We start from the raw sequence: 26,942 nt of genomic DNA on the forward strand, positions 1-26,942 counted from the left end.
TGCATAAGCAGGGGGCGTGATGGTGTGTGTGGGGCAGGCAGAGGGCGGGCTGAAAGCTTCAGGGAGGCCACGAAAGGCTTCCTAGGGAGGAACTGTTATGAGGGAGCTAGCCTTGAGTGCACGTGTTGGGGCTTGGGGGGCGGGGCAGAGGAGAAAGCGTTAGGTAGAGGGAGCAGCAGGTGCAAAGACCCCAAGGCCGGAGAGTGCTTAGTGTGTACCTGTGACGGAAAGAAGGCCCCGTGGTTGCAGCACAGAGATGTCGGGAGAGAGTGGTAGAATTCTACAAAGAAGGCAGGAGCTAGGTCACACAAGACTTCTTAGCCGCGGCAAGGGTCCTGAGTTGATCTCGAAAGCAATGGGAAGCCACTGAAGGATCTTAAGCAGAGAGTCGATGTACTCTGATTTATGGCTGTGTTTTGTCTGGCTTTGGAGAGCAGGCAGGAGCGCCAACAGAGATGGAGACTAACTGGGAGGCTGTTTCAGGTGAAACATCTGCAGTCGACTCTGCTGAGGGACACGAAGGTGAACCATGTTACTAGGAAGGCCGAAGGGTCTGGGATGTCATGTTGCCTTCTAGTTCTGATGTGTTGGTAACTATTGCTGTATAACAAGTCACCATAAAACGTTATATGTACAACCACTGCTGTATTCACTTGTCATGATTCTCTGGGCCTGGAACTTGGGCAGAATTCAGTGGAGCAACTGCGTGTAGTGATGTAGTGTCAGCTGGGATCATTCACTTGGCTGTATTCAGTTGGTGGATGAGCTGGGCTGGAAGGTCCAAGAAGGCATCACTCATAGGTCTGCCACCTGGGCCCTCCTCCACGTGGCCTCTCTCCATGTGAGTAGCTTGGGCTTCCTCATATCATGGTGGCCTCGGGGTAGGTCCACCTTCTTGTATGGTGTCAGGCTTCAAAGAGGGAGCATTCCAAGAGGAAACAACGTGGGGCTGCAGCTCCCTGCATGCCTGGCTTGGGAGGTTTCCTGCACTAATTCTACTGTGTATTATCAGTCAAAAGCAGTCACAGGGCTGGCCCAGATTCAAGGAGAGGGGAAAAAAACCCACCTTTTAGCGGAAAGAATGGCAAATAATAAACTCAGTCTTTAATCTACTGCACCAGGCTTCTGGGAAGTGAATAACTGTAACTTCCCTGATGATGCTGACCCACTTTAAAGTCTAAACCACAGTAATGTAGTCCCCCTTCCTTATCTGTGGCTTTGTTTTCCCCAGTTTCAGTTACCTGAGGTCAACCTTGGCCTGAAAAATATTAAATGGGAAATTCCAGAAATGAACAACTCACAAGTTTTAACTTGTCTGCCGTTCTAAGTAGCGTGATAAAATCTTGAGCTGTCCTGCTCTGTCCCTTCTGAGATGTGACTCATCCCTTTGTCCAGTGTGTCTTGCCCCCTTAGTCACCTAGCAGTCCGGCTATCAGTCGTGGTATCACAGCACTTGTGTTCAAGTCACCCTTATTTTACTTAATAATGATCCCAGAGCACAAGAGGAGTGATGCTGGCCTTTCGGATATGCCAAAGGAAAGCCCTAAGTGCTTCCTTTATGTGAAAAGGTGAAAATCTTGACTTAATAAGGAAAGAAAAAAAAATCAAATGCTGAAGTTGCTAAGATCTGCAGTAAAAAACAAATCTTTTCTGAAATTGTGAAGGAGGAAAAAGAAATTTGTGCTAGTTTTTCTGTCACACCTCAAGTTGCAAAAGTTATAGCCACAGTGTGTGATACGTGCTTAGTTAAGATGGAAAAGGTATTAAGTTTGTACAATAAGATATTTGGAGAGAGAGAGAGAGACCACATTCACATAACTTTTTTTTTTTTACAGTATTGTTATAATTGTTCTGTCTTATTCTATTGTTCTAAATTTGTTCTGTTTTAAAATTGTTCTATTTTATTATTATTAGTTATTGTTGTTAATGTCTTATTGTGTGCCTAATTTATAAACTAAACTTTATCACAAGTATGTATGTATACGAAAAACATAGTATATACAGGATTTGGTACTATCCACAGTTTCAGTGTCCTCTGGGGGTCTTGGACCAGATCCCCTGTGGATAAGGGGGGATTACTGTTTACTGTGTTGGAACAATTTATAGATCTTTATTCCCCCTGAATAGGAAGGGCCTGGGGAACAGGAAGTGGTTTTGTTTTTGTTTTGTCCTTCATGTTTCCACAGCCTAACATATACAAGGCATTCAGGGAATGCTTGTCCAATGAATTCACACATCACATAAGAATTCATTAGTTATCAGACTACAGTGTACATAAGAATCCCCTGGGGAGCTCTCAAAGAGACATGCAGATTCTTGGGCAAGACCCCAGCCCAAAATCCAAATCTCTAGGGCAAGAGGTTTTAGTTTTGGCTGCACATTAAAAAATACCAGTGCCCAGGCCCTAGCTCCAGAGGCTCTAGCTCCATTGATGGCGTGAGCTCAAACAACAACGCTGCTTTATAATCTCAGACAATCCTGATGTGTAGCCAGGGTTAAGAGCCACTGTTTTAGGATTAGAACCAGCCATCTTCACTTGACTTCTCCAGATGATTTTTTTTTAAAATAGGTTTTTCCCTAAGCTAATTAATTAATTAATTAATTTTAAATGGAGGTGCTGGGGACTGAACCCAGGATCTCGTGTATGCTAAGCATGCACTCTACCACGGAACTGTACCACCCCCAGCACACCCTGGATGATTCTGACGCAGGTGGTCTATGATAGGGTGACCAACTCTCCTCAGTTTGCTCAGCACGGCCCTGATTTTAGCACCCTAACTCCCATATCCCAAGAAATCCTAGTCCCATACCAGTCAACACAGTTGGTCATTGACAATGCATCATTGTTTAAGAAACATCATAGATGAGGCAGTGAAAGCCTTTTTGAAAAATACCTACAAATATCTAATGAAAGCAAAGATTCTGCCTCCTTCCTGAAGGAACTGAAATAGTATCATAATGTTATCACACTGAGCCAACCCCTTGAATTAAGGAGGGCCAGAGTTTTCCTTCAGCCCTGTGTTCTGGTGTGCTAGGTCTGTTAACCTAGTTAAATAGTGTGACGGTCTTTGGGAATTCTCCCAGACTGTATTCCTTAGTGTACATGAGGCACAATCATCAAGGATGATGTGGTGAGGATAGGAGGAGATACACGATGAAGTTTTTGTGTCTCTCCACCAGTGTGTATTATTACTTCTATTATTCATATTATAATAGGGTACAAAAATATACGTAATATCTTAAATAGCTCTGTGGGGAGGCAGTACAGTATAGTAGAGTGACCCAGGATCTAGCCACAGAAGAACGGGATTGTACTAGGTGTGCAGTCACGAATGCCTCTTTTTGCCTTAGTTGTTCATCTGTAAAATGGGACTAAAAATGGGATCTTCTTCCTAGGGCAACTGGGGAGGACTCATCCAAATCATACAAGTGAAAATGATTCTGTAGATGGGGAAGGGGGCGATCCTGTTTGTCTTCAAATAGGAAAGACACAAAGAAATTATTCTGCTGAGAGGACTTTTACGTGGCCAAGGCCCTGGTCCCCCTGCCCTGCACCACAGCCAGAGCTGGAGTCCAAGGAAGAAGCTTTTAACATGCAATGGGCATACAGAGGCCTCAGGAAGCAGTGTCCCTACCTTAGCTGCCCTCATAATTGAGTAATTGCTTTGCTTCAGGAGAAAGGAAAACTTTTGGAAAAGGGGGTTTGTGAAGGAATTTTTTTTTGTTTTTTTGTTTTAAAATCTTTTGCTTGTTGATTTCAAGTGTATCCCCAGAGATGAAGCAAAACGAAAACAACCCCAGCCACAAGCCCGTAATATTGAAAAGTTGGTTCTTAATTTCTGTAGCTAAAAAAGCATGCTTTCAGGCTAAAACCACAGAGAGATTGCTGCAAACCTCTGGAATGGGGCATAATGATGGTTTGCAGTGTGATGAAGGAGGCTATTAGTCTCTGTGGCCCAGAAGCCCAATCCACGGCCTCTCCAATTACCCAGGTTGCCTAGCAACACCACCAAAAGCCGCCCCACCAGGCCCAGCTGGGTTGCAGTAGGGTACACCCCACACAGCCTCCCGCCCAGGCTGCTGGGCACCCCGGCCACATCAAGGCTGGACTCGGCCTCTGCAAGGGCCCGCCTGGTACCAATGAATGGGTGGGGTCAGCTGTTTAAAAAAAACAATTCAGATATTTGAAGCCTACTTGTTTGCATGCAGCTAGAAAAGCAGCACAAGCTAATGATCCAAAGCCTCTTCTGCCAAAGAGGAGTTGCCCTAACATTGGTGGCCTTGGCAGTGCTCTCCTGGGTGAGGTGACGAAGGGAAGGTGAGCCTGACTTCGTCCTCGGGTTCTCAGAGAAGCAAATTCTTTTCCTTTCCTGAATGTCTGTTTCCATCTTGAGTCCCTGTGGCAGTAACAGGACTGGTGGGGATTCCCAGCCCCATCCTCAGGGCTGGTGACCTGCTGATTCTTCAACAGCCCCCACCTGGGAACTCCCAGGGTCTAGTCTGGGTATGTTTGGGGAGCTGCAGGAAGAAGAGGAGGTTAGGGTATAGGGAAGGACGGGATGAAAATAATCAAAATAAATACATCCACTTCTTCAACACTTGGTTTGTAGAAATCACAGGGCAGAAGTACACACGGGGTCTTTGGAGTCAGATGTCTCCCAAGGCTCCTGTCCCAGCCCTCCCCTCACCAGCTGTATGACCTTGAGCAAGTTACTCTGGAAGTCTGAGTTTCCATATCCATAAAATGGGAATGTTATTATCCCACCTTACACGGTTATAAGAAATAATGAAGAGAATGCTCATAAAGTGTTTAGCATAGAACCTGGCACACGGTAACTGCTCTCTCTTATGGCAAGTCTTACTTTCATTTGATTGGTACAGTAATTCTGTAAGATAGAATTGGGTGGGTAGAACTTGGGTCTTCACATGGCCAAGCACGAGGAACACTGCTCCTCAAAGAAGGTGACAGGCCCTTTTGTAAGCATTGTGGCATGACGGCTCCACAGGTCTTCTCTGACAGCTCAGTGATGGCACAATGACAGTGGAGGGGGTGAGTGTGCAGAGGAAAAGGGTGGGAGGTGCTTTTCAACATAAAGTGATATTAAACTCTTAGTTAATATGATGTACCTGGAATCCCTTTCTCCTTCCTCCCTTCCTTCCAGTATTCTTTTAAATAAATTTCTTATTTTGGAATAATTTTAGATTTACAGAAGAGTGGCAGAGAGTTCGTTTACCTTTTACTCAGATACAAGTATTTTCTGAACACCAGGAACTTTCTGGGCACTTGGAATACAGCAATGAAACAGGCTCTGCCTTCCAATGGAAGATCACAGAGACTGAAGGGGACATTGGAGAGCCTTAGTTTATGGTTCTCAAAGGTGCTGCTGCCTCCACTTCACTGGTACAACTGGCAGAAATGTACTAAGTCTATTAAATTCGTTTCTTTAAGAGTAGGGCCCAGGAATCTGTTTGAAACAAATGTTGAAAAACAAATGTCTGAGGGAATTCTAAGGCTTAACCAGTTTGGGGAACCACTGGTCTAAGGCAGAGTGTCCACTGTGCAGATGAGAGAACTGTGGCTCAGAACTGGGAGGGGACTCACTCCAGCTCACACAGCCAGGAAGTGGCAGAGTCAAGACCAAAAAAGGATCTCCTAGCTCTATGCTCTCCTTACACTAGGTCTCCCAAACACAGAACAAGAAATGAGTTTAACTTGCCATAGGAAGAACCCAGATAGAGTTAAGAAGAATTTCTGGTTATTCAGGTGTATTAGTTAGGTTCTTGGTTGCAAAGGATAGAAATGGATTCTGGCTGATTACACCAGTAAATTGATGTTATTGAAAGTGCATTGAGTCATAAGATTAAAAAAAACAAACAAGCATTTCTCTAATCCTACTCACGCTTCTGACACCAAATTGTGGGTTTTCCACACCAAGCAATTCTGACATTAGCTACCCTACAACTTAAGTGGGCTCAGTCCCACAAGACTGCTCCCTACTTCGGATGCCAATTACAGGCCTGGGCTTCCAGTGCTTCTGACCGATGGGCTATAATTTGGAGGTTTCTATGACCCACCCCCTTCCTCGGGTTCCATAATTTGCCAGAACAGGTAGCAGAACTCAGGGGAGGGCTTTACCTACTATTACCAGTTTATTATAAAGGTTATAACTCGGGAACTGCCACATGGAGGAGATGCATGGGGCCAGCTGGGTGCATGACCCTCCCAGCTCCTTGATCTGTTCACCAACCTGGAAACTCTCCAAAGTCATTTATTTAGGGTTTTTATGGAAGTTCCATTACATAGGCATGATTGATTAAATTATTGACCTCTGGTCAACCTCTAGCTCTTCTCCTCTTCTTAGAGGTGGGGGCCGAAAGTTCTATGGTTTTTTCTCTGGCAATCCCTCTCTATCCTCCAAGAGTCATTTCATTAGCATAAACTCAGGTGTGGTTGAAAGAGGCTTATTATGAATAACAAAAGATACTCAGCTCACTCCTATCACTCAGGAAATTCCAAGGGTTTAGGAGCTCTGTGCCAGGAACTGGGTAGGAAGACCAAATACATATTTCCTAGTATATCGCTAGATCATGGTAGATTACACAATCACTGGAAGGCTGCAGAAACAAAGTTGGGAAATAAGCAGAAACAAAGGGAGACCAGGCATCTAGAACCATACCAAAATCACATCACAGAGCCAGGTGGTGACCACAGACCCATTGCACTGCTGTATGCTCATTGCTACAACTTGCATCAGAGACACAGCTGGCACTGGAGGCTGGGGGCCACTCTGACTCCAGGGGCAAGGCTGGACACCGGATACTGCTGCTACCACTTTAAGGTGCACCACCTTAAAGAATCTTCCCCACCCCTAGCTCTAGTCTCAAAAACTGTAAGCAAATGCAGCTGACTGTTCAAGCCTGGGTACGTGAGCCCTAGCTGCCTAGAGACCTGGAAAGGTGCGCATTGGGCATTTTTAGCTTTTATACTGGGAAGTGGTCCCTGCTCCCCACTCATTCATGAGATCGGGGACTTGCTGAGAAATGGACAGACGACCATTACATAAGTATTATCAAAATAATACTCTGGAAGTCCTTGACATTTGCAGATTCAACACTTACAGTTTTGTGTAGCATTAGCTACCCTCAAAGGCCTGCTGGAAATGAATGTAAATCGAATGACTGGCCTTGCTTACCTGTCATTTACTTGTGAGTGAGCAGGCCTCCCTTCCACCTTGGCATCTCATGTGACTTCACTATTCTCACTAGTTATTGCCTTTGTGTAACGTGCATGCAGTGACTGAAATCCTTGTTTCTTGTTGGAGGAGTAGAAAACTCATTAAAAAAAAATCACTTGATAGCGCCAGTGTTGGAAATGAAAAGAAAGTGAAGAGGCCTGCGAAAGTGACTTTTATTTATTTATTTTTTTTGGTTGCCACAAATAGAAGTTTTTGATAAACTGTCATAGAATGTCAAGTTCAGTGGTGTTTAGGCTCTGTGATCTCAAGAGATCTTCCAAAGGAAAAGTGCTTTGGCAAGTGGTTTTAATGTGTTCTTTAGCCAGTTCAGACATTGCTCTTCGAGAGACATGAAACTTTACTGAAAGATGAAAAGAGGCCCAGCTAACTAACCAAATTTTCTTATTCTTCTCTTCTTTGGGACCTCGGGTGCAAAGTGTTAAGCGTAGTTAATACTCCTCAGACAACAAACTTTATAAAGAACTTTACTGCTGCATTTATAGAATCCTTTAGGGTCTGAGATGGAATCACTTAAAATTTTCTGGCTATAATTTATAACATAATTTGGGGAGACACTTTGTGATATACAGTGAAGGAGATCTTCGGGAAAAAATCCCTTGCCAGTGCCAAAGGTCTCCTGTGTAAATCTCCTTATGGAAATCTTTCTACAGATTTCTTTTTAAAAGACAGATGACTGCTCTGGGTAAATGAGCACAGCCCTGCCCTTTCCAATCCTTGGCCAGCATACTGGCTCCATGATTCATAACATAAGCAATGCTTATACCAGGTCAGGTCAGGAAATAGGAAAGTTCTTTCCATGTTTCCTCTTCTTAAGAATAATTGTTCACTGTGGAGGGAAGGTCTTTGATTCTTGGTATGCAGTCGGAACATCTCCACGAGAGTCTTTCCATTCTTCCATTCTTTTTAACAATCTCCCCGACTTGTTCCCTGAGGGTAGGATGGGAACACGTCACAGCAGTGCCACCCAGTTTTGATCTGAGTGTGTGTATGTGTGTGTGATTTCAACACAGAGTTGGCAGTCACTTGCTGCAGATAAGAGGTAGGAGGTGAGGCATAGCATCAAGACAACATTAAGGAAATCTCAAGAAACCTGCATGATCTTTGCTTAGTGAGTAAGAAAGCATAGTCAGTGTGGTAAACAATGCACTCAGTGAGTAACACTGGGATGCGAGTTGACCCAGTAAATCATTTGATAACTGGATGCTTTCATGTCTCTGCGTGACTGTAATGTGTTAGAATCATTGCTGATTAGTTTTGAGACTCTTGCTCTATTCAGCTGGGCTTCCCAAAATTCTGGTCATCTAAAGTGTGCTTTCGGATACTCTGTCCCAGTTTTGACCTTTAGAGCCCAGGGAGTGTACAGGCCACACCCACACAATTAGTGAATGACCTTAGGTTAGACTTGTCTTGCGAGGCCCTAGGGAGGGACACCTTGAACCCAGGAGCAGAAGTGCTGGTGAGCAGATCTGAGTACTGTGGAAGGAAGAACTACCCGGGAGGCAGAACTATTCAGAAAATCCAACAACCTGATTCAAATACTCTCAGTTTCTTTGTAATTTTTCACTACTGTAAGTAGTTCTGCACAGAACGTCTTTGAAATATAGCCTTGTGTGCTTGCTCAAATACGTATGTAGGATAGATTTCTAGAAGTCGGATGGTTCTGTTGAAAGACATACGTGTTTCATGTTTTATAGATACTGCCCAAATGCCTTCCAAAAAGGCTGCATCAATTTACACCTTGTAAGCTGCACGCATTTCCACACAGACTCGTAAGTATAGAACAGTCTTTTTCATTGTTGCCAGTCTGGTCAGTAGTGTTTTCAAGGTGGCGCATTGTGCTCAGACATCCAGGTGTGGGAGCAGAGGATAAACAGGAGTGGGAGGAATGGGGAACGTCAGTGTGGAAGCAGCACCTGTGAGCATCAAGCACTAGGTGTTGAAGATGAGATGAATCAGAGAGGCCTCTGTCCTCAAGGACCAGGGCACACAGACAGGTCCGGACGTCAGAGTGTTGAGAGTGACTGAGAAGAGAGGTAAAAAACAAAACTGTGCACTCACTACCGACATGGTCATTAGTTTCTAGAATCTACAGTAGGTAGAACTACATGTCACATTCCTTTACTGTACGTGCTGAGGAAGCACACAGACAAAGTGAGTCTTGGCTAAAGTGAATGGGTCAGATATCTGCAGCACAGGAAATATATTTCACCAAAGTATCAAAAATGATGGACTTGAAGCTGGAAAATTTCTTGAAGTTTTGAAATCTGGAAAAAAGAAAAATTGGGGAGAAGTGTAATCTTTGTTTTTCTAGCTCCTTTTATGGATAGAAAGTTGTATTATTAACAATGCAGAATTTCGTTTCCTCATAAAATGACCATGTGTGATATTTAAATTTACAATAGGGCTTATTAACACAATGTTAATCACTCCTAATTGAACATATTTTTAAAATAATTTAATATTTGTGTTTAAGAGCTGCTGATCTTAAATCCACACTCTGTTTTGCCATTCATGAGACATGACAAAAACTAGAAATAGTCATCAATTTTCAAGGAAGATTAATAAAATGGTTATGTCTAAAGACTTAATGTCTGACTCTGGGAGGTGGAAGATTTAGGGGAAGAAGGCTTTATTTTCAGAAAAGTTACTGGGGAAAACAATAAAAGGAGAATTCTCTTCTTCCCTAAATTTATTGAATAAGACCTATTGTAATGTGGAACCTTGCCTAATGAAATACATTTGAAAATAAATTGAATTTGACATGATTCCTAGTAACTTGCAGTGTGAAAATAGACCCCAGACTCAGCCCCATCCCTTCTATCTATCCATCCATCCTCACACCAACTCATCCATCCATAGCCAATAATACCTAATAGTTGTGGAGTGTTTACTATGTGTCAGATACTGTTCTAAATGCTTTACATCCATTATTGCAAATAATCTTCCCACCAGTGCTATGAGGTCAGTGCTCTCATTATCCCCATAGACCCAGATGCCTGGGTTTAAACACAGCTCTACAACACATCACCTGTAAAGTAACCTTAAGTAAACTAATGCCTTAAAAAAAAAATCCAGATTTTAAAATGGAATCTGAAGGTTTCCCAATAAGTTAAACATAGAATTACCATGTGAACCAGCAATTCCACTCTTAAGTATATACCCAAAAGCACTGAAAACAGGTATTCAAATAAAAAGTTGTATGGGGATGTTTATAGCAGCTTTATTCACAGTAACCAAAAGGTGTCCTTCTACAGATGAATAAATAATGTGGTTTTGTTTATATACCTATCTATACAATGCAATATTATTCAGCCATTAAAAGGGATGATATACTCACACCTGCTACAACACGGATGAACTTTGAAGACGTTTGCTAAGTGAAAGAAGCCAGACCCAAAAGGTTACAAATTTTATGATTCCATTTATAGTAGGTGTTCAACAGATATTTGTTGCATAAATGCTTGAATGATTGGATGTTGAGGATTGAGTTCAAGGGAATACAGGATCTGGAAGTTAGTAGGAACTCAGGCAAGAGTTCCAGATGTCAGGGAGTTGTTGGGAAGACGTGTTTCAGCAAGGGTGCTGATGTTGTACCTGGAGAACCAGTAGGAATGGCTTTTTTTTTTTTTTTTCAATTGAAGTATAGTCAGGTTACAGTGTTGTGTCAATTTCTGGTGTACAGCATAATGTTTCAGTCATACATATACATATATATTCCTTTTCATATTCTTTTTCATTATAGGTTACCACAACATATTGAATATAGTTCCTTGTGCTATATGGAAGAAACTTGTTTATCTTTTATATATAGTAGTTAGTATCTGCAAATCTTGAACTCGCATTTTATCTCTTCCCACCTCCTTCCCCCCTGGAACTATGAGTTTGTTTTCTATGTCTGTGAGTCTGTTTCTGTTTTGTAAATAAGTTCATTTGTGTCTTTTTTTTTTTTGATTCCACATATAAGTGATATCATATGGTATTTTTCTTTCTCTTTCTGGCTTACTTCACTTAGAATGACAATCTCCAGCTCCATCCATGTTGCTGCAAATGGCATTATTTTATTCTTTTTTATGGCTGAATAGTATTCCATTGTATAAATATACCACAACTTCTTTATCCAGTCATCTGTTGATGGACATTAAGGTTGGGGAATGGCCTTCTTAACTCAAATGTGCTACAGAATGAGTAGTTGTGGCATTTTAAATAGAACACTGATAATTTAGGAAGTAAAGATGTGGATTTAAATTTTTTTTGCAGGGGGGAATGGGAAGTACATTTTTTCTTTTTTTAACCATTAAAAAAAAATACAGTATAGTTAATTTAAAATGTTGTGTTAGTTTCAGGTGTACAGCAAAGTGATTCAGTTATATACATTCATATATATTTTTCAGATGGGAAGTGAATTTTTTAATGGGGCTCCTAGCATAGTACCTGATACACAGTAGATTCCCAGTAAATAATTTTTGATTCTGAATCAGAAGCCAGAGATGTGTGTTTGGCCTGGGAGTAAAAGCAAGATGAAACTAAGAAGGGAAAGGAGACTGTTAATGTTAGACAAAACTGAGTTCAGTAATGCAGTGCGCATGGCTTGGGCTCTGAAATGCATCACTTCATGGCAAAACTATCTCTTACACTAATGGTTGACTTGCAAGTGCATGTCAGAAAGGAAGGGGCGTGCCAGCTAGAGCTGCCATTCCAAAGCTCCAGTCCATCCCTTAGGTGGTGACAGGAGATAAATCTGGCAATGACTCCTGGAGAGCCCTCTCCCTCATTCAGGGGAGACCCTAGCACCTTTTCACAATTACACACTGGTGATGAAGGTATGGATATTACATGTCTTTGGGCACCAGATCTTCAGCTGCCATCTGTTAACTCACAGGAAAGGCACTGGAAACCAACAGCTGTGCCAGAGCGCCTGGGAAAGAGCCACGGCCCTAAGACAATAGGGTCGTCCGTTTCTCTCTGACATCCGTGTCCCTGTCAGGTAGAGGGAGGACCCAGGACAATGGCTGCTGCTCATGATTTGGTGATGGAGGAGGAAGTGAATCTGAATATGGACAGAGAGATGAAAGAAGAGCTGGAGGAAAAGGAGAAAGTGACAGAGGCCCAGGCAGGTAAAGAACCGTTCAAGAATAAAAAGGTCCACAGGATTGTCTCAAAATGGATGCTTCCTGAACCGGTGCGAAGAACATACCTGGAAAGAGCTAACTGCCTCCCGCCCCCTGTGTTCATTATCTCCATCAGCCTTGCTGAGGTAAGCTTGCGGGGTGGGGTGGTGGGCACAGGAGCAAAGACTCCGGGGGGGTTGCAGAGACCCTGGGGCTTTAGATCAGATCTAGATGAGGGACTGGAAAACATGTAAGAAGAGAGCTTGGTGGTGGCAGGTACAGCACTCGCAGAACTCCACCTCACCCACTCCCGGGCTCGCTTCCCAGGCTCTTCTCATGGCCCCAGTCACTTTCAGCCAAAGGTTGAGTTTTATTTTTCCAACAACTCCCCTGCCTGGCAGTCACAACAGTTCCAGTGGCTTCATTTCATTCTAGTTGGTGGGGGTTTTTGAAATCAAATAATCTTGGGGTTGCAAATTGGTTTGATCTCATAAACTACCTTTGATTGACTGTGTACGGTCTATCAGGAGCCATATGTTTAGAAGAGTTATTGGTTGCCTCCAAATTTCAGTAGGGAAAAAATGGGATCCTCTAATGATGTCTACAATGGGCAACATGTAATGGGTTCCAGATTCTGGTCTAGTCAGCCCTTTTGTTTTCCAGAAAAGAGTACAAGGCCTGGAGAGGTGGAGTGACTTGCTTAAGGTCACATACTTAGTGATTTGGCCAAGATTGGGCTTCTCCTGAGCCTCATCGCACCTAGCTTTTTCTCCTACAGCATGACGTCTCATAAAGGAATTGGCAGAGCTTGGCTCCCTGTGGGGTGTGACTGCAGGGGCATTAGGAAGCCCCTAATGTCATCTTCTTCATTCCCACTGATGCTTGAACTTTCTTATCAGGGACTGTATCAGTCAGGGTTCTTTAAAGAAGCAGAACCAATAGGATACATATCACATACACACACACACATACACATTTATCTACTATTTACACACACATGTGTATTTAGAGAGATTGATTTATTTTAAGGAATTTGCTCATGTAACTGTGGAGGCTTGACAAGTCCAAAATCTATAGGGGGTGGTTGTGGGAGTGGGTACAGTTCAGTGGTAGAGTGTGTGCTTAGCATGCAGGAAGTCCTGGGTGCACAAGGTCCTGGGTTCAATCCCCAGTATCTCCATTAAAATAAGTAATTAAATAAACCTAATTACCTCCGCACAAAACAAAACAAAAGCAAAAAAAAAAAAAAAAATTAAAAAAAACCCCAAACAAAAACAAAAACAAACAAAATCTATAGGGTAGGCCAGCAGAATGGAGACCTAGGGGGTGAGACTTACAGCTGAAGTCCGAAGACCATTTGCTGGCAAAATCCCTTCTTGCTCAGGGGAGGTCTGTTTTTGTTGGGAGTAAACCTTCAACTGATCGGATAAGGCGCACTCACATTATGGAGGGTAGTCTGCTTTATTCAAAGTCTCAGAAACATCCAGAATGATGTTTGACCAAATATCTGGGTACTGTGCCAGGTTAACATATAAAATGAGCTATCATAGGGACCTAGGCTCTTATGGCTCAGAGAAAGATGAGGCTAATGTGTAAACATTCCTGAGAGCTTGAATCAAAGCTGTTTCGATTTGGGGGTGGACATGGTTCTAAATTTTCTCAAGGGGTTTTATTGTGAGACAATGAGATTCTAACTTAGTTGCAATTTAGTTGCATCTAGGAAGCCATCCGAGTTCTTTCTGCTTCTACCTCACGTTACCCTTCCAGCCTGTGGATTGGCTGGCCTGCCCATGGTCTGATCAGCTGTGCGTGTGCTGGAGGAGAAGAGTGGGTGAAGGTCACATGGTACAAAACATGGCTGCCACAGTCAGTGCATGGAGAGCGTAGTTTTACATACAAGCAGGTGCTGAGATACCTGTGTCTCACAGTAGGATCAGAGTTTTAATTAAATATTTTTTAAATAAATTTTTTATTTTGGAATAATTTTAGCTTTATAGAGCAGTAGCAGAGGTAGTATAGAGAGTTCCTATATACCCCTCACCCTATTTCTCCCATTGCTAATATCTTAGATTTCTATAGTACATTTGTCAAAACTAAGAAACTCATATTGGTGTGTTACTATTAACTAAACTCCCGGCTTAATTTGGATGTTACCAGTTTTTCCATTCATGTCCTCTTTCTGTTCCTCCTATAGCCTCAAACCCAGGGTATCAGAGTGTGTGAAGCTATCACATCTCCCCAGTCTCCTCTGATCTGTAACAGTTTCTCGGTCTTTGTTTTTCATGGCTTTGAGAGTCTTAAGGAGTACTGGCCAGGGATCCTGTAGAATGACCCCAATCTGGGTTTGCCTGATGTTTTTCTCACGAGTAGACTGGAGTTACAGGTTTTGGGGAGGAAGACCCCAGAGGTGAAGTATCACATCACATCAGAGAGTAGGGGACATCCACATGACATCCCCGGTGCCGTTAGCCTTCATTACTTGGTGAAGGTCATGTTTGCCAGGTTCCTCACTGTAAAGGTACGATTTTCCCCTTTCCCTACTCTATTCTTCAGAAGCCAGCAGTGACTTAATTTCATATCAGGTTGTAAATGAATGACCAAATGGTGAGGATGGGAGGATGAGAGCAGTGGGTATTTAAGAGGGAAAAAGGGTGGGGGTTCAGAAAGTTTACACCTTGGTCCAGGGCTGCTCCTCATCGCTGGAGGAAGTAGCATACGCCCACAGTTCTGTGGTCCAATATACGCAGGGAATTTCATTCTTGTCGTCTTCCAAGCACATGCTAGGGAGTGGCCCACTTGAGAGCTAATCGTCTGAAACAGGGTTAAGTGCCTGTGGACTTTAATGGGGCCACTCTCTGCGGAAGGTGTGGTTAACATTCATGTCCCCTCCCCGTCAGCTGGCAGTGTTCATTTACTATGCTGTGTGGAAGCCTCAGAAACAGTGGATCACCTTGGACACGGGCATCTTGGACAGCCCCTTTATCTACAGTCCTGAGAAGAGGGAGGAAGCCTGGAGGTTTGTCTCATACATGCTGGTCCATGCTGGGTAAGGAACGACAGCAGTCACTGATGTCAGAGGTGACTATATGTAATTGTAGCCCCGAACATTTGTTTGGTGCTTATTATTTTTTAAATTCTGAGCGTTTTTTTTTTCTTTACAATTTCACACTTAAAATTTTTAATTCTTGTTTGGGGGGGAAGTAATTAGGCTTTTATTCATTTTAATGGAGATACTGGGGATTGAACCGAGGACTTTGTGCATGCTAGGCATGCACTCTACCACTAAGCTATACCCTCCTCCTGGTGCTTTATTATTAAGACACTTTCACACCTGTAATCTTGTTTGATCCTCCCGGCAACCCCAGGAGGCAGGTATTACTCCTGCTATTTTACGTCTGAGGCTTAGGGGATGTCCTTGCTCCATGTCACACAGCTAAGTTGTAGAGCTGGGATCTCAACCCATTAGTGTTCCCTTAAGTCCAGTGTATTTTGTAACTGCCTAAATTACGTAGGAATGTATTTAGGTAGGAATATTATGGAGAAGAAACCAATTCATTACCAAATCAAAAGTGTGTTCCCCGAGTTGTGTGATGTTGTTAAATGTTCCCTTTAAAACATAAATCAAGTCACTTCTGCCAAACACTTAAAAAATTAACTCATGAGCATTTTGATGAGTGTATGATATTGTTGGTCATCTAGAATAACACAAGCAATAGGTGATGTAGTGCCTAGTAGTTTGGCTTATAGTTTCTCAAACGCTAATAGCCTTTTGTGACCTCATTCAGGATTCATGATTTACCATGCCCACCGCAGACAGTGAGCAGCTTGGTGCCTGGCCCTTTCTCTCTGGTGGACTCCTGGGAGTTCAGATGAGGCCAGCTTCATCTATGCAACCTACCCAGCCCTGGACCTTGAAAGATGATTCTGGCCAGTAGCTAAATAGGGATCCATGGCAGGACACAGGGCTCTGAGGCTGTACAAGTTAGGGACAAAATGACCAATTGTCCAGTTTCTACTTCCACACTTTAGTTTCCCTTTAACAAGGGTCTAAGCAAATGTGGCTCCTGCACTCAAGGGCTTTAAAATTATAAGGGGGAACAGTCAGTTAAATAGTAATGCAAGACTGTGTAGAATTATACTTTACAGTAGTTATTTAATGGCTTTGTGCCTCAGTTTCCACATCTGTAAAATGGGGTAATAGTACCTACCTCGTAAGATTGCTGTGATTAAATGAGACAATGGTTGTAACAATTTTTACAGTGCCTAACACATATAGTGAGGCACTCAAAGAAAATGCTCAAGATTATGTAGGACATGTCACATATGGGGTTGTATAAATTAGGGTTGCTTTTAGATGCAAGTTACAAGCAAATGTAACAGGAGCTTAAAAAAATGGAGGTTATTTTGTTTTCCCATGTAAGAAGCCCAGAGGTAGCTGGTTGGTTCATCAGTTTCATGAAGCCAGGACTCTTGGTCCTGTACCGACATCTCTGCTTTTCCCTTGGCCAGTTGCAATTTGGTGCTGTAGCCCTGCATTCAAAGCAGGAAGGGGGAAGAGGCAGTACCAGGTACTGGTGACATTCATCCCTTTTGTCAAGACATTGCAGCTCACTGGCCAGGACTGTGGGGGCGTGCCTGCCTCTTATCTAAGAGAGCTTGGGAAATCAACATTAGCTCTTCCAGCCCCACTAGAGGAGGTAGACAAGATGGATTTTGGATTAGGTACAGTAATATAAACAGGAAGAGGGAAAGATCAGAATGGGGATGGCTTCACAGATGGCTTGGATTCAAGATGGACCCTGAAGGGTGGATAAAACTTGGATGAAAAAAGTTAATCTTTCTCTTTTGGGTCTATGATAGGATCTGACCTTTATGCCATGTCTCCTCTGGCTATTGCACAGCAGAAAGAGTGCTTGGGGTGAATCTTTGGGAGTTTTGTGCTATTAGTCACTTTGTCCTCACACTGTTCCCAGAGGACAGGATGGGATAGCTTTCTTTGACCTTCTTGTTCAAATTCACAAGGTGCACATATTTCAAAAACCCCTTTATGTCCAAAGTCTCCATAAGACTGGTACAACTGTCCTTGCTAGACTACTCTGTGCTTAATTATATCACCTCTTATATGCCATGAAGATGGCTTGGACAGTGATATATGTGACTGGGTGCACACGTGGCCATAAAGGTAAGTAATCTGCTCTGTAGGGAATGCCCAGAAAACCTCTTCAATGATCTGTTGGATATTTGTTAAGTAAACTATAATGCAAAAACACAATCCCTAAAACTAACATGAAAGCTGCTGCACTTTGTGGAAGATTTAACATCTATGTTATTTTTTAACTTTTTGGTTTAACCTGAAATCTCTTTAAAAAAAAAAAAAAGCATTGTTCTATATAGCAACTAAATTAAGAATTACTGTAATATGGAAATTTGCCAAATTACATTCAGAGACTCTCCAGAGATGCTTGTGGGGTTTGATAAGTAAAGTAATATTAATTTCACTTTAAAATATTTTTATCTATTTAAAAACAGTAATAAGAAACACCTGCCCTCAAAAATGTTAGAGGCCAAATTATAGTACATGGGGGAATGTCAGCTTTAGCTAGTGTTACCAGGTCAAATTTTTTTTCATTCTGGTAAACTTAAAAAATTTTTAAAAAAATGTAGAATGGGGAATGAGGTTTCCCCTGCCATCTCTGTTTTATTAAAGAATATCCTGAGATATTTGTTGTTTAAAAACTTATTGAAATTTAAACTCAGTATGAGTGAATTAGTATTTTCTAACACTACTGTGCAACCCAAACAAAATGAGATGCTGAGGCTGACATAGGATGGTAACTGTCATCTAAACCCTGCAAATGCAAGCTTATTGTTTCTTAAACCAGCTTCATTGCTCTCTTTTGACATTATCAGCGATTGCAGCAAAACAGAACTTATAAATGTATACTTTCTGGGGGAGGGAGGAGGTAATCAAGTTTTATTTTATTTAATTTTTTTTTTAAATGGAGCTACTGGGGACCAAACCCAGGACCTTGTGCATACTAAGCACACACTCTACCACTGAGCTACACCCTCCCCCTAAATGTATACTTCTAAAATGTCCTTTTATCTGCTTTACATATTGAAGCTCCATATAAGATTTTATTAAAAAAAAGTCACCTTAAAAATTAGAAAATGGAATTCAAGTTTAACAAGTTCTAAACTATTCTCCCCAGGAAATAACTGCTTGGGTTAGTCATAATATTTGATAATTCTGTTTTCTCTGCAGAGTTCAGCACATCCTGGGGAATCTTGTTATGCAGCTGATTTTGGGTATTCCCTTGGAAATGGTCCACAAAGGCCTCAGAGTGGGGCTGGTGTACCTGGCCGGAGTGATTGCAGGTTAGTGTGGGGACTGTAACACAGAACACCTCTGGACTTAGGAGGTAATAAACAAAGCAAAGGTAGTAAACATTTAAATCAAGATTTACTGATTCCTAGTATGTGCTAGGGCACCTGATAAGTTTTCGAGGTACGTTAAGCAGAGATAAGGTGAGCATACCAGAGAGAAGCCATTGTGTCCGTCCTCAGGTATCTCACAGACAGGGTTTTGCACAATTGGAAACTGTGATTGTTTGGTGTCCAGGTGTACATATTAGATAAAGGACTAAGCCAGAAGGACCTTCAGTGTCAAAACTAATGATTTGGGAAATAACAAGATCAAATTTGCATTTAAGAATGATACCTTTGAGAGAATGTTGAGCATAGTTAAAGGGATCCAAAGACTGGGTAGGGTCGAGCATCCTGGGACTAGCAGCGTATGCCAATGATCTCTAAAACTGGGTTTGCCAAAGATTATGGTGTGGGTAGAAAATATTAAAATGCCTAGCTATCTATTTATTTATTAGAAACTTTTAAAAAATTAAACTTTAATTTTGAGATAATTATAGATTTACACTGTAAGAAATAAATATCTACAAGTCCCATGTACCCTTTAACCGGTTACCCCCAATGATCACAGCTTGGAAAACTATAGTACAGAATCACAGTCAGGATATCCACACTGACAGCGTCAAGATGCAGAGCATTTCCAGCACAGCGAAGATTCCTCACAGTTGCATCTTCATAGCCATACTCACCTCTGTCCCACTCCTTTTTTTTTTTTTTTTTTATTTTGGGTTTTTTTTGGTGAGGGGAAAGTGATTGTGTCTATTTATTTATTTATTAATTTTTACAGGAGGCACTGGGGATTGAACCCAGGACCTTGTGCATGCTAAGCATGTGCTCTACCACTTGAGCTACACCCTCCCCCCTCTCTCCCTCTCCTCACACCCTCCTTTACCTTGGGCAACCACTGATCTGTTCTGTTTCTAAATTTTCTCAAGAATGTTATATAAATGGAATAATACAGTACACAGTCATTTAGGATTAGCTTTCTTCACTCAGCATAAGGCTCTGGAGATTTGTACAGGTTGTTGAATGCATCCGTAGTTTATTCATTTTTATTGCTGAGTGGTATTCCATAGTATGGATGGAACACTACACTGGTTTAATCCACTCATTGGAGGATATCTGTGTTGTTTCCATTTTGGGGCTATTACAAATAAAGCTGCTATAAGGGGGAGGGTACAGCTCAAGTGGTAGAGTGCATGCTTAGCATGCATGAGGTCCTGGGATCAATCCCCAGTACTTCCATCAAAAAACTAACTAAATAAATACAACTAATTACCTCCCCCTGCAAAAACAAACAAACAAACAAAAGCAACAAAACAAGCCAAAAAAATAAAGCTGCTATAAACATTTGTGTACAGGTTTTTACAAACATTAAGTACAGTTCTGGGAACATAGTTTTCCTTTCTCTAGGATAAATGCCCAAGAGCAAGTTAGCTGGGTTGTATGGTAGTTGTGTATTTAGTTTTATAAGAACCAGCCAAAATGTTTTCCAGAATGCTGTTCCATTTTACTTTCCTCCCAGCATTGTGTAAGTGATTCAGTTTTCCACATCCTCACCAGCATTTGGTGTTGTCACTATTTTTAATTTTAGCTGTGCTCACATGTATGTGATCTCATCATGGCCTTAATTTGCATTTCCCTAATGGTTAATGATGCTGAACATCTCTTCATGGGCTTATCTGCCATCTTTGTATCCTCTTCAGTGAAATGTCTGTTCATGTCTTTTGCCCATTATCTAATTAGATTTTTTTAACTGTTGAATTTTGAGAGTTCTTTATATATTCCAGATCCTTTACAGAATATGTATACAGATATTTTCTCTTAGTCTGTAGCTTGTGTTTTTATTGTCTTAACAGAGTCTTTCACAGAACAAATATTTTAAATTTTGATGAAGTCCAATTTATCAGTTTTTCCTTTTATGAATCGTGCTTTTGGTGTCACATCTAAGAACTCTTCACGGAGCGCGAGGTCTTGAATACTTTCTCCTATGTTATCTTCTAAAGTTATGTTTTACACTTGAAATGTGATCCATTTGAATTGGCTCATTTTTGTATGAAGTGTAAGGTTTTGACTGAGTTTCTTTTTGCTTATTTGCCTATGGATATCTAAGTATTCTGGAATAATCTGTCAAAAAGACTATTCTTCCTTTGAGTTGCTTTTATACCTTTGTCAAAAATCAGTTGGCTGTAGTACTCACAAGGTCCTGGGTTCGATCCCCAGTGCCCCATTAAAAAAAAAAAACAAAACTCTTAAAAATCATTTGGCTGTAGTTGCGTGGAGCTATTTCTGGGTTCGTCTTTTCATCCCATTGATTGGTATGTCTGCCCCGCCACCAGTTCCACACAGTCAGTGCCGCTGTAGCTGAATAACAAGTCTTGAGCTCAGAGAGATTCCTCTCACTTTTATTTAACTCATTTTAAAGACTAGTTTATGCATTTTCTTCCTTTACAAAAAGATGGATGTCTAATTTTTGACTTTTTTTCTGTGATAACAAAAAGGCTTTCAGTAGTAAGCTACTTAACAGAAGTTGGAAAAAAAAAACCCCACAAGATATGTCGCTAAGATATGACAGTATTTTTCTCTTCAGGAGTGAGAATATAACTGTTTTTCCAAAACTACTCATGCTACAAAAAGGGCATTTTGAAAACTTGTCATTGGAAATCATTCCATCATACTGTGATTTTGCTGCTGAAGGTGATCGATACAACAGCTCTTAAAAGTTCACCCTTAAAAAGCCGGCAAACAATTTTCTCATCTGATTGAAAATTTCTCAATGAAGAGTTTTAGTGGATTTTAAACTTACTGATTGTAACACTTCCTGACTAGTTTGCAAGAACAAATGACTGACATTAGGGAAGGTGGGAATTAATAGCTAAATTATAACAAGAGTTTTGCATAATTGGAATAAGCAGGGGCGATGATGTAATTCTTCCATTTGAAACTGCACAATTCTTTTTAATTTTACATTTTGGCTGTGACAGTGATCAAAAGGAAATTTCTATGGAAAAAAATTGAACTTAGGAGTATATCTTTGCATTTCTGTGTCATGATATTAAACTGGGATTTAAAAAAATTATGAAGCTTATTTAATAACACTACTCATTGAAAGATTCTTTAAAAGATTTTAATTTTTAAAAGTAGTTTTGGGTTCACAGCGTACTTGAGAGGATGGTACTGTGCTGAGATTTCCCATTCATCCCCTGCCCCCACACGTGGATAACTTTCTCCATTATTAACAGAATGGTACATTTGTTACAACTGATGAACCTGTATGGATGTATCATGATCACTCAAAGTCCATGAAAACTAGGGTTCACTCTTGGTGTTGTACATCCTATGGTTTTGGACAAATGTATACTGACATGTATCCACCATTACAGCATCCTACAAGGAGTCTTCACTGCCCTAAAAATCCTCTGTGATCCACTTATGCATCCCTCCCCACCCTCCAACCCCTGGCAATCTCTTAACTTTTTACTGTCTGTACAGTTTTGCTTTTCCCAGAACGTCATGTAGTTATAGTCTTTTCGGACTGGCTTTTTCAGTTAGTAATATGCATTTAAGTTTCCTCCATGTCTTTTTATTGCTTGATAAGAATTTTTAAATATCATTAATGAAGTAAAAACAATGAAAAAATATTGTGTAACCAATATGTCCCATCCTTTAAAATTCTATTTCTGTGTTTTTAAAAGCCACTAGGGGAGTGGTACATATATACATGTAATTTATAAGTGAACATCCCTATATTGCAGTGGGTGGTTGTTTCAGTTTCCTAGGCTGCCATGAACTGGCTGGCTTAAGACAACACAGCAGCATTTGGGCCAGACTCCCTCTGAAACCTGCAGGGGAGAATCCTTGCTTGCCTCTCCCTGGCTTCTGGTGGTGGCCATCAATCCTTGCCTTGCAGCTGCAGCACTGAGACCTCTGCCTCCATTGTCACATGGTGTTCTCCTGTCAAGTGTCCCCTCTCCTCCTCTGTAAGGACACAGTCATGTTGGTTTCTGGATCCACACTTCTTCAATATGACCTCATCTAACTAATCACATATGCAACAATCCTATTTCCAAATAAGGTCACGTTAGGAGGTGCTGGGGGTTAGGACTTCAACACATCTTTCTGGGGGACACAAGCTGACCTATGACGGTGCTCAGAAATTTCCCAGTCACACCTTTGCCCGCCTCCTGGAGCAGCAGAGATAGAGAGCAGGACGCAGGCGGGAGGCGTGTTCAAGAGATAGGCTGAGTGACGTAGCTCAGCATCCTGGCTCCCTCCTACTTTCATGGATCCTGTTCTTCCACCTTCTCCTTCTGTTCCCACACACCTGTTCTTCCTGGCGCCAGTGTCCGTACCCGTTTCTCCCACAGCTTGATGTCAACCTGTGGAATCAGCTCTGCCCCAGTTTCAGAGGAGAGAGGGGAGAACGTGAATAACCTGTTCACAGCCTCTGCCTATTTTTGCAATGGCTTTCGGCAGGTATCTCTTTGCCATTCCAGTCTCTCCTTCACGCTGCTGCTGGGTTAAGGTCCTTAAACACAGATTACATCATATTACATCCTTCCTAAAACATCTACGGTGGCCACAAGAAAGCTGAAACGTCCAAGATCGCTCTTCATTCCCCTCCACTGTCTGGCCCCATTGCCTTTCTTTCTTTTCTTCTTCTTCTTCTTCTTTTTTTAATGGAAGAATAAACATCTTTACTATGTTTTAAAAAAAAGCAATTATATATGAAGAGGTTAGATGGAGACGATGCAAAACATTTTTAAAAAAATCACTTTTGAGGTATGATTGACATACAAAAATGTGTACACTTTTAATGTATACAACTTGATGAGTTTGGAGAGAAGTATACAGCCATGAAACCAGCACCACAATCTATGCCGGAAACATATCCATCACCTCCAAAAGTTTCCTCCTGCTCAGTGTCTTTCTTCCTTTGCTTTTCTTTTTTTCAAATGAGGGAAGCAGTAATACTTTATTTTTACCTCTTGACCCCCTTCACCCATTCTCCCATTGCTTTGTAACATATGTGAACACATGAAACATAATTCCAGTTTCCCTACCCTTGCTCCTGGCAAAGTGTGGTCATGAATCACTGGCCTTGGGCTTGTTAAAAATGCAGAATTTTGGGCCCCACACGAGACCTACTAATCATAATCTGCATTTGAACAAATCCACATGTGATTCATAAAGATTGAAATATGCTGGCCTGCAGTCCAGCCCCATGTTCCCAATGTGACTGGCCATCAGAATCACCTGGAGAGTTTGTTACAACTACAGTTACTCAGATCCCACTCAGATCTGCTGATTCAGAATCTCAGAGAACATGGTCCTGGGGTCTGTGTTTTTCCGCTTGGTGAGGTATAATTGCTATTTAATAATGGCTGATGTTTTGATATGTGTATATAATCATGACAATCAAGGTAATAAACATTACTCCTCCGCTAATTTGCTGTAACCTGTTGGAATCCCACCTTCCTGTCTCTGTCCTTCCCCCACCTTCCTCTCTCAACCACTGATTGATTAATTTGTATTTTCTAGAATTTTATATAGATGGAATCATGGAATATGTACTCTTCTTTTTCGGTCACTTCTGTTATGTAGCATAGTTACTTTGAGGTTTATCCATGTTGTGTGTACAAACAGTCAATTCATTTTTATTGCTGAGTAGTATTTCATTGTGGGGATATACCACAATTTGTTTATTCACTCTCCTGATGGACAGGAGATGATGGACATTTGGGTTGTTTCCAGTTTGGGTCTATTACAGAAGAAGCTACTATGAACATTGGTATACAAGTCTTTGTGTGGACAAATGTTTTCAGTTTTATTGGGTAAATACTTAGGAATAGATTGGCTGGATCCTATCACATGGGTTATATTTAACTTTTAAGAAACTACCAAGCTTTTAAAATAGCTTTACTGAGATATAACTCATATACCATACAATTCACCCATTTAAATAATGTTTTTTTCAGTTAATTCACAGGGTAATGCGCCCATTGTTGCAATCTAATTTTAGAACATTTGTGTGCTTCAAATAAACCCCATACCCATTAGCAGTCACTTCCCACTCCTTACCCCAGAGTCCTTCCCCAGCCTTAAGCAACCACTAATCTACTTTGTCTTTTTAGGTTTACCCATTCAGGACATTTCATATAAATGGAATCATAAAATATGTGGTCTTTTTTTGGCTGTTCTTTTCATTTAGCATAATGTTTTCATCATTCATCCATGCTGTAGCATGCATCCATACTTCATTCCTTTTGATTTCTGGATTCCATTATATGGATATTCCACATTTTCTTTATCTATTCATCATTTGATGCACATTTGGGGTGTTTTCATCTTTTGGCCATTATGAATAATACTGCTGTGAATGAACATTTATGTAGAAGTTTTTGAGTGGATCTCTTGTGTACATACTTGTGAGTGGAACTGTTAGGGCATATGGTAACAAAGTGGTAATTTTACATCCCCACCACAAGTTCCAGTTCCACCATATTCTCACCAACACTTGGTATGATCAGACTTTTAATTTTAGGCAATCTGTTGGCAAAATTGGTGGAGTATAAAGGTATCTCATTGGGTTTAAATTTACATTTCCTAATGATAATGAACATCTTTTAATGTGCTCAGTTGCTATCCCTTTATCTTCTTTCGTGAAGCATCTGTTTAAATTTTTAAATGGAATTACATTTCTTATTCCATATTCCCATTACAAGTTATTTATCAGATATAATGACTTACAGATATTGCCTCTTGCTCTGTTGCTTGTCTTTTCATTCTTTTTTTTTTTTTTTTTTTGATGAGGGGGAGGTAATTGGGTTTGTTTGTTTGTTTGTTTATATTTGGAGAAGGTGCTGGGGATTGAACCCAGGACCTTGTGCATGCTAAGCATGTGCTCTACCACTTGAGCTATACTCTCCCACCTCATTCTCTTAATAGTATCTTCTGAAGAGTAGAAATCTTCAATTTTGATTAAATTTATTTAAATATAATTTTCAGTTTTCAAATTTTAGGATTAGCATCATATTTAAGAAATTTTGCCTAGCCCAAGGTCACAAAGATTTTCTCTATGTTTTGTCCTAAAAGTTTTATAATTTTAGACTTTGCATATAAATATATGATCCATTTTTATACATGGTGCAGAGTTTGAAGTGCCACTTTTTTGCATGTGGCTGTCAAATTGTACCAGCATCATTGGTTGAGAAGACAATCCTTTTTTACTGAACTGGTTTGCATCTTGTCCAAATCAGTTGTCCGTATATATGTTTGTTTATATATAGAAACAAACTGGACTTTCTGCTGTGTTCCACTCATGTATTTATATATCTTTACACCAACACCAAAAACCAATCGACAATCTTGATTACTGTAGTTTTCTATTAAATCTTGAAATCAGGACATGCTAGTGCTCCAACTTTGCTCTTTTTCAAAGTTGTTTTGGTTATTCTAGGTCCTTTGCATTTTCATGTGAACTGTAGAATCACCTTGTCAATTTCTACAAAAAAGTCTACTGGGAGTTTGATTTGGATTGTACTGAATCTTTAGCTTAAGACATTTTAACAATATTGGAGTCTTCCAACCCATGAATAAGGTACATACTTCCATTTATTTAGGTCTTTCAAAATTCCTTTCAGCATCTTTTTCAGTTTTCAGTGTTAAGGTCTTGCACTATTTTGGGGTCAGACTTATTTCTATATTTCATATTTTTTATATACTGTCAATGGCACTATTTTTAAAATTTGTATTTCTGACTTTTCATTGCTATTACACAGAAATACAGTTGATTTTTTGTATATTGATCTTGTATCCTCCAATCTTGATAAATTCACTTATTACTTCTAGAAGTCAGTCTAATCATTTAACTGTTAAACAATGAACTTCTAAAGAGATTTAGATAATAAGAACAAAACTTTGTATGTTTGCCCATGTTCTTAACCATTTCCAGTGTTCATTTCTTTGTGTAGTTCCATATTTCCATCTGATTATCTTTTTCCTTCTTCCTGAGGATTTCTTTTAACACTTCTTGTAGTGTGGGTCTGCTAGTCATCAAATCTTTCAGCCTCTGTATGTCTGAAAAAATTCTTTATTTTGCCTTCATTTCTGTAATATACTTTATTAGGTTTAGAATTCCAGCTTGATTATT

At 40.7% G+C, this 26,942-nt stretch overlaps 1 protein-coding gene and 1 long non-coding RNA gene across 8 annotated transcripts in view; one reads left to right on the forward strand and one right to left on the reverse strand.

Annotated features, from left to right (window-relative positions):
* RHBDL2 (rhomboid like 2) overlaps positions 1-26,942 on the forward strand; it is a 42,011-nt gene that overhangs the window by 3,319 nt on the left and 11,750 nt on the right. For 2 of the 6 annotated variants that reach the window (XM_010959853.3, XM_074376787.1), the window contains exons 2-4: positions 12,241-12,510; positions 15,262-15,410; positions 18,630-18,742. In XM_010959853.3, coding sequence (XP_010958155.1) covers positions 12,262-12,510; positions 15,262-15,410; positions 18,630-18,742 — 511 coding nt within the window. In that variant the 5' untranslated portion in view covers positions 12,241-12,261. Of the gene's footprint in view, positions 1-8,950; positions 9,026-12,135; positions 12,511-15,261; positions 15,411-18,629; positions 18,743-26,942 lie in introns of those variants that run through there. The other 4 variants (XM_045520311.2, XM_074376786.1, XM_074376790.1 and 1 more) reach the window with 4 other exon arrangements.
* The window catches only part of LOC141579608 (uncharacterized), a 46,408-nt gene that overhangs the window by 333 nt on the left and 19,133 nt on the right, over positions 1-26,942 (reverse strand). Inside the window, exon 2 of one of the 2 annotated variants that reach the window (XR_012511337.1) lies at positions 219-9,520. This is a non-coding gene — a long non-coding RNA (uncharacterized LOC141579608). Of the gene's footprint in view, positions 1-218; positions 9,521-26,942 lie in introns of those variants that run through there. The other variant, XR_012511336.1, reaches the window with a different exon arrangement.

The sequence above is a fragment of the Camelus bactrianus genome, chromosome 13, assembly GCF_048773025.1.
Source record: "Camelus bactrianus isolate YW-2024 breed Bactrian camel chromosome 13, ASM4877302v1, whole genome shotgun sequence".
Lineage (NCBI taxonomy): Eukaryota > Metazoa > Chordata > Mammalia > Artiodactyla > Camelidae > Camelus > Camelus bactrianus.